The sequence below is a fragment of the Apodemus sylvaticus genome, chromosome X (assembly GCF_947179515.1).
Source record: "Apodemus sylvaticus chromosome X, mApoSyl1.1, whole genome shotgun sequence".
NCBI lineage: Eukaryota > Metazoa > Chordata > Mammalia > Rodentia > Muridae > Apodemus > Apodemus sylvaticus.
In genome coordinates, this window is record NC_067495.1 from 14357891 (window position 1) to 14372935 (window position 15045).

The following is a 15045-nucleotide window of genomic DNA, read 5'->3' on the forward strand; positions in this document are numbered from 1 at the left end:
TTAATTTTCTTTTCGAATCTATGTTCCAAGGTCTTGGTGAGGGCAATTGGCTCTACTTTCTTTTGGGATCAGTGGGTGGCAGCAGCTCCAGAAAGACCACACCAGGACAAACAATTCCATGTGAGGTTTATTGAGAAGGGAAAGGGCAAAGGTGATGGTGGAAAGGTAAGATTAGAAGAAGGGGGGTGTTCCTCTTAAATATACTGAGGCTGAGTTGGTCACAGGTAAAGGTTAGCCCAATAAATTCTGGGAATATGGTGGCTGTTGCCTTGGCACCAGGTGGACAGGTCCCACTGTCGCCTATGTGATGTCACAGGTGTCACAGGTCCTATTAGCAACATTCCTCCCTTCTTATTATAAAGAGAAGGGAAAAGAGGAGCGGGAAGCCAATGGTGAAAAGGGAATGAGGGCGATGTGTCTCTTAAGCTACTTCCTGCTGTCTAGGGGCGTCGTCAATTTTGGGGTGTAGCTGAATTTCACCAACTGGATCTACGTGGCAAATGTTCACATCAGGTACCTCTGTGGGCAGCAGCTGGTAATCCTATCATAGGAACTGATTAATAGTTTGGTTAGAATTTTATTTCTATTTGCAGTTGGAGGAAAGTAGAAACAAGATTAATGAGGCAGGGAGGAAATAACAACACCAGGAAGAACACTAGAAAAGTTGTTACAAAAGGGAATATCAACTTACATATAGGATTTTCGAAAATCTCAAAACTGGAGGTCTCACAATCCCTGAAATTCATTATGATTGACTGTAGCTCCTAGAATTTTTGTCTCATAGTCCCAGATTGGTTGACATAGAAACAGCATTCTTCATAAAGGAACAGGCAAAGACCTTTCCTTAGCTGTCAGGACATCTAAGCCCCCACTGGTTCTGAGGTACCACCACGGCTGTTTCTGGATAGTAAACAGATATTGTAGTCTGGGTAGCTTAGTGGCCCTACAGAACATATCCCAGATGTCCTAAAACAGTTTTCCATGCCAAAGTGAGGGACAGAGGTAAGGTATGGAAACATGGCAACATCTGAGTCAGGACAGCTGACACAGGTATGGTAAGGTTACATGGCAGTATCACCAGAGAGGCTGTAATTTACAATTTTGAGTTGATGCCAGAGGTACTCATTACCAGCAATCTTTAAAGTGATAGGGCCTGGTGACATTAAGGAGTTGGTACACCAAGGTTAAGGTCTGAATCAAAAGGGGAAATGACAGGTTATTGCCATTTATGAGGGGTGCTGCCAAAGAGGTAAAGACCTTGGAGGAATGTTTGATTATCTCCACTACTTTTAAGATATCTAGGGGTTGGCCAATTGAGATATATTTTACCTTAATATGGAAAGTACTTACTGGAGAACTGGGCTGATTTTTACTGTAGAGCTTACGAACAACTCTTCTCTCCCACCTGGAATCTCATGAGTCTTATATGTCTTGTGGTATTGATGGAAGAAATGATGGATCTTCGATCCTAGCATATGTATCTGACAAGACCAATATGGGCAGCCCCCATATTCATCTGGCCATTATCTACAATATCTTTTGTCTGGTCAAAGAGAAAGCAAGTATAGAGGTCATAACATTTAGATGGGATAACAGATACAGCGATTTCTATTGGTCCATGGCATCTGGCCATGGAGCAGTTTCCTGATCCTATTTGGAAAGGCTGTTATCTGAGGTGGTTTCTTGAACCTCAAATCTCCAGATGTAAGTACTGCCCTAGATGGAAATGAAGAACAGCAGGAAGAGAACAAGAAACCCATGTCTAATCCAGTGAGGCTGAGCTCAGCTGCTGGAGTAGAGTTTCATTTTCTGGGATTGGGGAAAAGGTGGGTGGTCTCAATGTCCTCCAGAGCTTAACAGAGCACAGTTGTGTTAGGGTCCATGTGTATGAAGAAGAGTCATTTTTAGATGGAGGGATGAAAGGTTTAAAGTGAGACAGGTTTACTGAATGAGGGAGTCCATCGAGTTTAGCAGCTGAAGGGGTCACGAGAATTACTTGTTAAGAGTCCTGCCATTTGGGAGAGAGGGGTAAGGGCTGATGATCTGGAGGAGATAGAAGGACTTGGTCTCCAATGTTGACAGGCGGTGGACATGAGACAGTCTGTGGCTGAGGTAGATGGTGGTCAGAAAAGTTCCATAGGAGAGAAAGGGGGTGGCAAAATAATGGGGTGAGTAGATGGTCTGGGAGGGGAGAGCATTCAGGTGAAAGCCAGGGAGTTAAGATTGGATGTCCATACATGAGTTCAAAGGGTGAGATGAGAAGAGGTTGCCTGGGGAGAGCCTGTAGCCTGAAAAGAGCCAGAGGTAGAAGTTAAGGTAAAGTTCGTGTGGCAGCTTAGCAAGAGTGGTTTTCAAAGAGAGATTAGTTCTTTCTGCCTTACCTGAAGACTGAGGGTTGTAGAGAATGGGAAAATGCTAGGGGATGTCTAGGGTCTTAGAGAGAATTTGAGAAATCTGGGAAGTAAATTCAGGGCCTTTGCCTGACTGAAGGGAGCCTAGGGCACCAAATGGGGGGATGGTCACTTGGAGGAGATCAGAGACTGTCTGAGCTTTTTTCTTAGTTATTGGAAATGCGTCCACCCACCATGAGAAGGTATCCATCAAGACCAGGAGGTACTTGGCACATTTGACAGTGGGCAATCAGGAAAAGTCAATTTGCCAGTCTGTTCCTGGAATGGAACCTCTAGCATGATGGGTAGGAAAAGGTGTGCTATGATACCTTGAGTTGGATTCTGACATCAGACAGATTTAACAAGAACCAGTGGTAGATTTTGTGAAACAAGTACTCAGGAGTAGGTTGTAGGTGGGCCATAACAAAAGAAGACAATGCTCAGGTGATAGGATGAAAGAGTTGGTGAAGACAGGACAGAGTTTGGAGGTGAATGTAGAGATGTGGGTTGCAGTATAAGAGTGTCCTGGGGAAGGTGAGATGAGTTTAGGCCCCTAAGGGCCACAGCCCTAGCTGATCTGGCAGGATCTGCAGTGGACAATCCCAATAGTTGTGGGGAGATTGGAGGCCTTAAGCAGGGCTAAAATGTGGTTTGCATTAGTTATTGATCATCCTTTTGTGGAAAGTAACCCGTACTCCTTCCAGATAGTGGCATGGGACAGGAGGACATGGAAAGCATATTTGGAATCTGTGTAGATGGTGAAGGATCATCCCTGTGCAGGTTGAAAGGCACAGGTGATGGCTATTAGCTCAGAATGCTGATTAGTTGTGTGAGCAGGAAGGGCCTATGCCTCAACTACATTGGATCTGACACTAGGGAATAGCCACATTTTCTAGTCCCTTCTTAGAGAAAGGAACTTTCATCTGTGTACCAGGTATAATTGGATTGAGGCAATGTGCCCTCCTGTATGTGTGAAAGATGAGGTAATAGTTGCTCTAAAGTCTCAGTGCAGGAGTGAGACAGGGAGTGGTTAGAATTAGGTCAGGGAACAAGATTGGAATTATAAAGAAAGGTGGGCATGATTGGAAGGTGACTGTGGAATCTTCTATTAGCACTACCTGAAGAGAAAGAACTCTGGAGATAGGGAGATTCTCCACGCCTTTGTAAGGTAGAAGCTGTGACAGATTATGAGAAGAGAGGACTGTTATTGGTGACCCTAAGATTGGCTTCACTGACTATTGAATAAGGAGTTTAACAGCTGCTAAGGTAAGAATACAAGGTGCCCATCCATGGATGGTTAAATCTAGTCTTTTTGACAAAAAGAAGGTCCCACTTGGTGACCTAAGGCTCCAAGGGCATATCCCTCCTTTTCAGTTATATAGAGGGAAAAAGGACAAGTCAGGTCATGGAGATATATGGCTGGGGCCTTAAGGAGAACATGTTGGAGCCTCTGAAAGGGCTTGGTAACAGGTTTGAGAAGGAGTACCTGGATGGGATATTCCTCTATTCTTCATGACAGGAGAGCAATTGACAGCCAAATGTCCCTCCCGATGGCACTTAGGACAAGGTCCTCTTGGTTTGCAAGGTGGGAGGTAATGCAAGCGCTCGCCCAGGGACCCCACTCACCACATCTCTAGCAGGGAGCTGGTGGTTCCTGAGCTTTAAAAATCCAGGTGTCTGGGATAGTAGCCAGAGCTGGACAGACAGCCTTTGCCAGCATGTGGTACTTTTGGTTTTGGTGTTTTCATCTTCATCATGGTACACATTGATGTCCAGCGCCAAGACTTCCACCTGTGGAGTTAGAGGCCCCCCTCTCCAAATGCCAATGTTTAGCTTGTATGTCGGGGTAGCTCTTGGAAAAAAATAGGTCGTCAGAAGTTGCCTACCTTCTGCATTTTCAGGGTCCAGATTGGTGTATTTTAATAAAGCCTCTGTGAGGAATTCTCAGAACTAAGATGGATTCTTCTGCTTGTCCTACAAAATCCCTTGGAGTTTTTCAAAATTTACTGGTGTACAGGCTGCTTTTCTATGACTGGCCAGAAGGCATGTAATAAACCTGTCTCTGGCTAAAATATCATCTGTGGAATTGTAATTCCATCGGGGAACCTGGTCAGGCATTGCCTCAGATCCGATTGGACATGTAGCTTCTCTTTGGGGAATTTCACCTGCATGACTTCTTGCCTCTTCCCAAACTCACTTGCATTCATCAGGAAGGACATTATTAATAAAAATCATATGAAAATCATGGAAAGTCACACTACAATATTGAGTGGTTGGTGTACTGGAACTCCTTAATAAAGCTTGATATGTTAGAAACATAGGAAAACAGTCTGCTTATATTTGAGAAAGTTCACTCAGCAAGAAAGGAACATGTACTCTGACCAGACCATCAACTCCAGCCACTTCCCTTAAAGGACAGAGCAGTGCTGGGTCAGGTGTTCTTGGAGGAGAAGTACTGGGGGAGTCTGGCTGTAGCCTTAGAACATGTGATAGGAGGGTTAAAGGTTGATACCACTTCAGGGACTTTGGGGAACCTGTAGCTGGCACAGAAGGAGAGGAGGGACATCAGGAGAGGTAAAGTTAGTAGGTTCATGGCCTGGTGAGAAAGAGAAACTGAGGTGACAGTTTGGGTTTTTGCAGGCACAGTGGCAGATCTATAGCATATGGGAGATGGCTCGTTGGCAGGATCAAGCACAGCATCATCTAATGGAAGGTGTGGAGGTTTCATAGCTAAGAAAAGTTGGATTAGAGGACACAAAGAGCAGAGGGAGGGTTTAGAGTGGAGATACACGAAAGCTTGAATATATAAAACAAAAGATTCCATTTACTGGACTGCTGGCAGTATGTATGGAGATCTCTTAAAATGATCAGGTCTAGAGTGACATTAGGTGGCAATTTGGAATTATTATCTAAAGGGTATTGAATCCAGATCTTATTGCAGAGGTATATCAGTTTTGAGCACCTCAAATTGGGTGTTAGTTTCAGAGATTTGAGATTTTCCAGAAGACATCACAGTAGGGTGCCTAGAGGTGTGGTCAAAGACAAGTTAGTGCCCATGGTATGACAGGGAAGTTGCTGAATAATCTGTACCAGCATCCCAGAGAACTATTAACAACATGGTTAAGGCCAAGCTAGAAATTCAGGTCATCATGAGAAAATCTAGGGGCCCTGTGACATTTCCCAGAAATGTCTTAAAGCTATCCAACCTGGTACAAGATTTTTCAGCAGCTGCAAGAGCTACAGCGATTTTAGATGGCTTTTAGAGGGGAAGTCACCCAAGGGCTATATGTCCTAACACAAATGTCAGCCAGGAGGCCATTCATATGGAATGGGCATTGAAAGCCAACCCTTAGCCCAAAAGAGGCTGGCCAGGCCTTATCTGGGCATAAGGGTGACTCCAGTCAGCAGGAGAAACTCCATACCAATTGATATGGCCTGTGTGTGTTTGCAGGAATTTGCAGTCCAGTAGCAGGAAATGTGAAACAGTTTGGTTGGTTGGCCAGGACTCAATTCCCCTTGATAGGCTGCAACACACAGCTCACACGGGAGAAGCCTGAGAGTCTCGCAGAAGAAGCAGCAACAATGGTCTAAACAGTGATGGGAATCCACGTGGTAGATGAAGGCAGGTGCTAGCAAATCTAGTTCATGTGATGTAGTAGTGGCTGTAGGCTGTGATGGTGATAGCATCAGTTCTCCAGCAGCAGCAGGGGTTCCCAACCATGCCAGATGGCAACAGCTGGTCACCCGGGTCCACAGCTCCCCTGCATAGTGATGCCCCGGATTCTGCACCAATTTTGGGATCAGCATGCAACAGCAACTCCAGAAAGGCCACACCATGCCAAACAGTTCCATGTGAGGTGTGTTGAGTAGGGAAAGGGCAAAGTGGCTGTGGAATGGGAAGAGGGGAGGAAAAGAGAGAAGAGGGGGTACTCATCTAATAAATATGGATGGTGACATTGTCACAGGTAAAGCTGAGCACAATGGATTCTGGGAATATGGTGGCTGTTGCCTTGGCGAAAGGTGTACAAGTCCCACTGTCAACTATGTGATGTCACAGGATTCAGAGGTAGTAACAACACTTTCTGCATTGAGTGCCAGAGGGTGGAGGCTCTTCCCAGATGACATTCGTTCTGTCCACTACAGCTACTCCTGCTCATCTCCGACCTTCATGGAGAAAACTGTTCCCATCTGTAGCTTCTATTTTTGGCAGGGGTCAATCTTTCCTTTCAGGCCAGTGAGCTATGGTCCATTGGGCAGGAAGTAGATCTGAGCTGATATTTTGGAGAGTAAGTTTTGCTCCAACAGAGGGTAAGAACAGTCTGAGGTGACCATAAATTAATGGGCTACCCATCCTATCTCCATGTCTCCTGTTCTTCCAGTAATCCATGAATACATTTTGGTGCCAGTGGCTTCATGGACACAAGATCTTCACTTGGAAACATAGCCATTGGCTTGGAGGACTGAGTGTTGAGCCCCTATGTCCACAAAGAACTGAGTAGTTTTCTCCTCTACCCTGAGTTACCCTGCGTTGGGAGAGGTGGTCAGAACCTAGGTGTGACCCATCTCCCCTAGTTACTGTTTTCACCCAGGACTAACACCTTTACCACTTGGAGGCTTTTTTCCCCAAGGACTGGGAATTCCTCTTCCTGTCTTCCTTTAGGGCATGCTCAGACCCAGTGGCTTCTGTCCTTGTAGTATTCGAACTGGTCCTTTTCTGTCTCTCTTCTCTGCATTTCCTGACTAGCCAGGACTCTATAGCTTTCATCTCTTTTTTTTCCTCTCTTTTTCTCGGTTCCCTCTACTCCTCTGTCCCTCTGTAATGGTACAATTTCTCAGCAACCTGGACTAAATCTCTCTACACACTTTCTCAGCAACCTCCTATAAATCTCTCCAGACTTACTCAGGTCCATATATCTCAACTTGGACTTTCTTCCTCCTCAAGGCCAGAACCTGTGAGGTAGTTCTCGAAAAAGAAAGGCTTTTATCTATGTGGAGGGAGGTGGGTCCTCAATTAGATTCATTTACATAACTATGAAGACTTACTCTCAATTCTGAATTCCACCTGCACCCATAGTTGACTGTGGACACACATACACATACAACCACAAGAGAGCGGGTCTCAAAGGAGTACCTACATACATGTGTACACAGTGAACAGGTCTCCCAGGAGCACATGTACAGAGGCTTGAAAGACAGATAAGCCACAGTTAAAGACAGCAACACCAGCTAATAGCAGAGATAACCAGATGGCAAAAGGCAAATGCAAGAACATTACCAATAGAAACCAAGGCAACAAGGCACCATTTAAACCAAGTTCTCACACAACAGCAAATCCTGGATAACCCAACACACCAGAAAGGCAAGATATGGATTTAAAATCACATTTCATGATGCTGATAGAGGAATTCAAGATGAACATAAATAATGCCATTAGTGAAGTACAGGAGAACACAAGTCAACAGGTAGATGCCCTTACAAAGGAAACATCCAAATCCCTGAAAGAAATATTGGAGAACATGGGTCAACAGGCAAAATTGCTTAAAGAGGAAACACAAAAATCTCTTAAAGAATTACAGGAAAACACAAAAAAACAAGTGAAGGAACTAAACAAAACCACCCAGGATCTAAATACAGAAGTAGAAACAACTAATAAATCACAAAGTGACACAACTGTGGAGAAAGAAAATTTTGGAAAGACATCAAGAAACATAGATGCAAGCATCAACAACAAAATACAGGAGATAGAAGAAAGAATCTCAGGTGCTGAAGATACCATAGAAAGCATATTCTCAACAGTCAAAGAAAATGTAAAATGCAAAACATTTGTGACCCACAATATCCAGGAAATCCTGGACACAATAAGAAGACAAATCCTAAGGATTAAAGGTATAGAAGAGTATGAAGATTTACAACTTAAAATGCCAGTAAATATCTTCAACCAAATTATAGAAGAAAACTTACCTAACCTAAAAAGAGAGATGCAAATGAACATACATGAAACCTACAGAACTTCAAACCGGCTGGACCAGATCAGGAATTCCTCCCATTACATAATGATCAAAACACCAAATGTAGTAAACAAAGAGAGAATATTAAAAGCACTAAGATTTTTTTTTAAAAAAAAAAGCCAAGTAACATATAAAGGAAGACCTATCAGAGTTATACCAGATTTCTCACCAGAGACAATGAAAGGTAGAAGATCCTGGGCAGATGTCATACCGACCCTAAGAGAACACAAATGCCAGCCTAGACTACTACACCCAGAAAAACTCTCAATCACCATAGATGGAGAAACCAAGATATTCCAAGATTAAACCAAATTTACACAAATCCAGCCCTACAAAGGACAATAGATGGAAAGCACCAATATAAGGAAGCTAACTAAACTCTAGAAGAAGAAAGACAGTAATTTTCTTTCAACAAACCCAAAAGAAGATAACCACTCAAACATAAAAATAGCATCAAAAAAGACAGGAAGTAATAATCACTATTCCTTAATATCTTTTAATATCAATAGAGTCAATTCTCCAATACAAAGACATCAAGTAACAGACTAGATATGTAAACAGGACCCAGCATTTTGCTGCATACAGGAAACGCACCTCAGTGTTAACACCAAACACTACCACATAGTAAAATCCTGGAAAACAGTTTTGGAGAAAATAATCCCAGGAAACAAGCTGGAGTAGCTATTCTAATATCTGATAAAATTGACTTTCAACAAAAAGTCATCAGAAAAGAAAAGGAAGGACACTTTGTACACTTCAAAGGAAAAATCTTCCCAAAAGAGCTTTCAATCCTGAACATCTATGCTCCAAATGCAAGGACATCCTCATTCATAAAAGAAACTTTACTAAAGCTCAAAGCACACATTGCACTCCACACAATAATTGTGGGTGAATTCCACACACCACCCTCCTCAATGGAGACAACATGGAAACACAAACTAAACAAAGACATAGTGAAACTAACTGAAGTTTTGGACCCAATGGATTTAACAGATATCTACAGAACATTTCATCCCAAATCAAAAGAATATATCTTCTTCCCAGCGCCTCATGCTACCTTCTCTAAAATTGACCATATATTTGGTCACAAAACAGACCTCAACAGATATAAGAAGATCAAACGAATCCCATGCCCCCTAATAGCTTACTATGGAGAAAGGATGGTCTTAAATAGCAGCAAAAACAACAGAAAGACCATGTACACATGGAAGCTGAACAATACGCTACTTCATGATAACTTGGTCAAGGAAGAAATAAGGAAAGTAGTCAACGACTTTTAGGACTTTAATGAAAATAAAGGAAAAACATACCCACATTTATGAGACACAATGAAAGCTGTGCTTAGAGGAAAACTCATAGATCTGAGTGCCTCCAAAAAGAAACCAGAGAGAGCATACACTAGCAGCTTAACAGCACACATGAAAGCTCAAGAACAGAAGGAAGCTAATACACCCAAGAGGAGTAGAAGGCAGGAAATTATCAAACTCAGGGCTAAAATCAACCAAGTAGAAACAAAAAGAACTATACAAAGAATCAACAAAACCAAGAGCTGGTTCTTTGAGAAAATCAACAAGATAGATAAACCCTTAGCCAGACAATCCAGAGAAACAAAGAGACAGCATCCAAATTAACAAAATCAGAAATGAAAAGGGAGATAGAACAACAGAAAATGAAGAAATTTAAAAAAAATCATCAGATCCTACCACAAATGCCTATACTCAACACAACTGTAAAATCTGGATGAAATGGACAATTTCCTAGACAGATACCAAATACCTAAATTAGATCAGGATCAGATAGACCATTTAAACAGTCCCATATCCCCTAAAGAAATAGAAGAGGTCATTGAAAGTCTCCCAAACAAAATAATCACAGGACCAGATGGTTTTAGTGCAGAATTCTATCAGATCTCCAAAGAAGACCCAACTCCAATACTTTTAAAAATTTTCCACAAAATAGAAACAGAAGGAACACTAGCCAACTCATTCAGTAAGCCACAATTATGGTGATACCAAAACAACACAAAGATGCACAAAGAAAGAGGACTTCAGACCACTTCCCTTCGTGAATATTGATGCAAAAATTCTTGCCAACTGATCCCAAGAACATATCAAAACGATTATTCACCATCATCAAGTAGGCTACATCCCAGGGTTCAATATATGGAAATCAATCAATGTAATCCACTACAAAATCAAAGAAAAAAACCCCGTGGACATTTCATTAGATGCTGAAAAATCATTTGACAAAATTCAGCATCCTTTCATGTTAAAAGTCTTGGAAATATCAGGAATTCAAGGCCCATACCTAAACATATTAAAAGCAATATAGAGCAAACAAGTAGCCAACATCAAACAAAATGGAGAGAAACTTGAAGCAATCCCACTAAAATCAGGGACTTGGCAAGGCTGCACTCTCTCTCCATATATAATCAATATAGTACTTGAAGTTCTAGCTAGAGCAATTAGACTACAAAAGGAGGTCAAGGGGGTACAATTTGGAAAGGAAGAAAACAAGTTATCACTATTTGCTGAGTATATGATAGTATACTTAAGTGACCCAAAAAACTCCACCAGAAAACTCCTACAGATGATAAAAAACATCAGCAAAGTGGCCAGATACAAAATTAACTGAAACAAACCAGTAGCCTTCCTATACAAAAACAAACAAACAAAAAAACATGTGGAGAAAAAAAATTAGGGAAATAATATCATTCACAATAGTCACAAAAATATAAAGAAGCTTCATGTAACTCTAAGCAAGTGAGTTAAAGATCTGTATGAAAAGAACTTCAAGTCTCTGAAGAAAGAAATCCAAGAAGACCTCAGAAGTTAGAACGCTCTCCCATGCTTATGGATTGGCAGAATTAATGTAGTAAAAATGGCCATCTTGCCTAAAGCAATGTGCAGACTCAATGCAATCCCCTTAAAAATACCAACTCAATTCTTCTTAGAGTTAGAAAGAGAAATTCTCAAATTCATCTGGAATAACAAAAGCCATGGTAGCTAAAACTCTTTTCAACCTTAAAGTTCCTTCTGCAAGAATCAGTATCCCAGACCTCAAGTAGTACTACAGTGCAATAGTGATAAAAACCCTCATGGTATTGATGCAGTGGCAGGCAGGTACATCAATGGAACAGAACTGACAATCCAGAAATTAACCCAGATACCTATGGTCACTTGATCTTTTAAAAGGAGCTAAAACCATCCAATAGAAAAAATAAGACCCTTTTCTGTTCTTTTCCTTTCTTTTCTTTTTTGTGTTTTGGATTTCGTTTTCTATTTTCTTTCTTTCTTTCTTTCTTTCTTTTTTTTTATTTGAGACAGGGTTTCTCTGTATAGCCCTGGCTGTCCTGGAACTCACTCTGTAGACCAGGCTTGCTTGGAACTCAGAAATCTGCCTGTCTCTGACTCCCAGAGTGCTGGGATTATAGGAGTGTGCCACCACTGCCCTGAAAAGAGACCCTTTACAACAAGTGGTGCTGGTTCAACTGGTGGCTAGCAGGTAGAAGAATGCCAATCAATCCATTCTTATTTTCTTGTACAAAGCTCAAGTCCAAGTGAATCAAGGACCTCCACATAAAACCAGACACACTAAAATTAATAGAAAAGGAAGTGGGGAGGAGCCTTGAACACATGGGCACAGGGGAAATTTTCCTGAACAGAACACAAATAGCTTATGCTCTAAGATCAAGAATTGGCAAATGGGACCTCATAAAATTACAAAGATTCTGTAATGCAAAGGACACTGTCAATAGGACAAAACGGCAGCAAACAAATTGGGTAAAGATCTTTACAAACCCTACATCCAACAGAGGGCTTATATCCAATATATACAAAGAACAGAAGAAGGTAGACTCCAGCAGTTTAATCCTATTAAAAAATGGGGTACAGAGCTAAACAAATAATTTTCACCTGAGGAATGTTGAATGGCTGCAACATTCAACATGAGGAATGAAAAATGTTCAACATGTTTAGTCATCATGGAAATGCAAATCAAAACAACCCTGAAATTTCATCCCATGCTGGTCAGAATGGCTATGATCAAAAACTCAGGAAATAGCAGGAGCTGGTGAGGATGTGGAGAAAGAGGCACACTCCTTCACTGCTGGTGTAATTACAAGCTGGTACAACCACTTGGAAATCAGTCTGTCGTTTCCCCAGAAAAGTGGGCATGACACTACTGGAGGACCCTGTTATACCATCCCTGGGCATATACTCATAGGATTCCCCAGAATGTAATAAGGGCACATGCTCCACTATGTTCAAACCAGCCCTATTTATAATATCCAGAAGCTGGAAAGAACCCTGATGTCCCTCAATAGAGGAATGGATATGGGAAATATGGTATATTTACAAAATGGAATACTACACAGCTATTAGAAACAATCAATTCATGAACTTTTTTTGGCAAATGGGTGGAAGTTGAAAATATCCTCCTAAGTGAAGTAAACCAATCACTAAAGAACACACATGGTATGCACTCAGTGATAAGTGGATATTAGCCCACAAGCTTGGAATACCTATGACTCAATTCACATTTCCAAGAAGGAGGAAGACCACAGTATGGATACTCTGCTCCTTTTGAGAAGGGGGAATAAAATACACACAGAAGGAGATACAGAGACAAAGTGTGGAACAGAGACTGAGGAAAAGACCATCCAGAGACTAAGCCAACTAGTAATCCATCCCTTATATAGTTACAAAACCAAGACACTATTATTGATGCCCAGAAGTGCTTGCTGACCAGAGCTGGATATAGCTGTCACCAGGAAGGTTGTGCTAGTGCCTTAAAACTACAGAGAGGGACATTCTCAGCTAGACATTGAACTTAGCACAGGGTCCTCAATGGAGGAGATAGAGAAAGGACCCAAGGAGCCGAAGGGGTTTGCAGTGCCATAGGAGGAATGACAATATGAGCCACCCAGTACTCCCAGAGCTCCCAGGGACAAAAACATTAACCAAGGAATACGCATGAGCTTAACCATGACTCCAGATGCTTAGGCAGCAGAGGATGACCTTGTTAGACTGCAAAGGAATGACAAGCCCATCATCCTGGATGCCACCTTGTAGAGGAATACCAGGACAGGGAAGCAGGAGAGGGTTGATTGGAGAACTGGGGGGAGGGGAGGGAGATGGCTTATGGGATTTTTGGGGGGAGAACTAGGAAAGGGGACAAAATTTGAATTATAAATAATATATCTAATAAAAAATGAGAGAAAATACTTACTCTCTAAATACAAATTGAGTTTCAAAATTATAAAAGTTTAAGAGCTACCTAACACCCAGTCTATCATCTCTGTCAAACAGAACCTTTGTCATCTGTACTATCTTAAAAGACTATCTGACTCGTGACTTAATGTCTTGGCTATAAATTTAAGTCATCTAAATAACAATTATAAAGATTTTTTCTAAATGAAATTGTCTATATAGTCAATTCTATATGCTCCCTGTTTCAAATATGACCATTTTTATATCCTCTGTTTCAAACATGACCATTTTTATATTCTCTAGAGAGACAACTTTATAATAATAACCCTCCCCAGCCCCAAATCCCAGGGAAGAGGGTCTTTGACTCTTCATGTCTTCTGGGAGAGGCAAGTGTCCCACAGTTCCTGAGTTAACTCTTTGATAGCTTTATTTCTACAGCTGTGGCAGCGCCTTGACAATTGGCTAGAACTTCTTTACCACGTGATAGACATAGATAAGTGAATCATTGTCAAACTTGACAAAGAACACAGTGGGCTTGGCCTCAACCTGGCGAATGATCATTCCGACCCTTCTTGAGCCATCACCTTTGGTGTATCCCACCTGTGTGCCTACCAGGCCATGCATAAGCTCCAGGTTGATGTCTAAGGGAGGGGGATCACTGAACCCTTCCAAGATACAGAGGTCCCCCTCTTTAAAATCTTCTAGAACCTGGTATACGTACAGCACGGGATCTCTCTCGTAAGTCATGTAAAAACTACTATTTAGCACTGGTGCTTGGCCCAGGACCATGCCTCTCCATTCCTCTTTAGAACCATGCTCACCCTCAAACCTATGCGCCACTGCTTTGCCAATTATGGCATGAGCAAGGCTGGCATCAGTGGCTTGAGATGTCACCTTGTCAGCAAGAACTTTTAGGGACAATACCCTGTCATCTGTTTGGAGTTCCAATCCATAGACACAGTCTACCCCATCATATTTCACCAGGTAGAGAGAGGGGTTTACAGGCACCTGATCCAGCACAGTACCCTTCCACTGTGTGATCAGACCATTGCCTTCCTTCCACTCATGGGAAATTCTGCAGCCCACTATGTTGCTTTGGGGTGGGACTGGAGATCTGCTCCTCTGCCTCTTCTGACCAAATCTTTTCTCGTTCAGGTTTGTGCTTTCCATGTCCTCTTCTGCAGCTTTGCAGGTGAGCTGTGCTTCTGTTTCCAGGGTCCTGGAGGGCTCCAAGGCTGCAGTGTGAAAGGGGAGAGACACTTAACTGAGGGGGTAAATGGTGAACCTCTCCAGTGAGTGCCTCTGTGCTTTTTCCTGGTCCCTAATTATAGGTGGCAGGAGCCTGAGGAAGAAGTTATAAACCTGGATGGGCTTCTGCTATGAGGCTCTGTCTCTGGGGTTCCCTATACCCCTGGGAAGGAAGCACTAGAGACAGGA

General features: G+C 42.2%; 1 protein-coding gene across 1 annotated transcript; it reads right to left on the reverse strand.

Moving 5' to 3' along the window:
• Window positions 1-14070: 14070 nt before the first annotated feature.
• LOC127675110 (spindlin-2-like) lies at window positions 14071-14778 on the reverse strand. The gene has a single exon (XM_052171076.1). The coding sequence runs from the start codon at window positions 14776-14778 to the stop codon at window positions 14071-14073; it is 708 nt and encodes a 235-aa protein (XP_052027036.1).
• Window positions 14779-15045: the final 267 nt, after the last annotated feature.

What these genes read in the sequence shown, in the direction of transcription:
- LOC127675110 (XM_052171076.1), bottom strand. Translation starts at nt 14,778, where the DNA reads ATGGAAAGCACAAACCTGAACGAGAAAAGATTTGGTCAGAAGAGGCAG.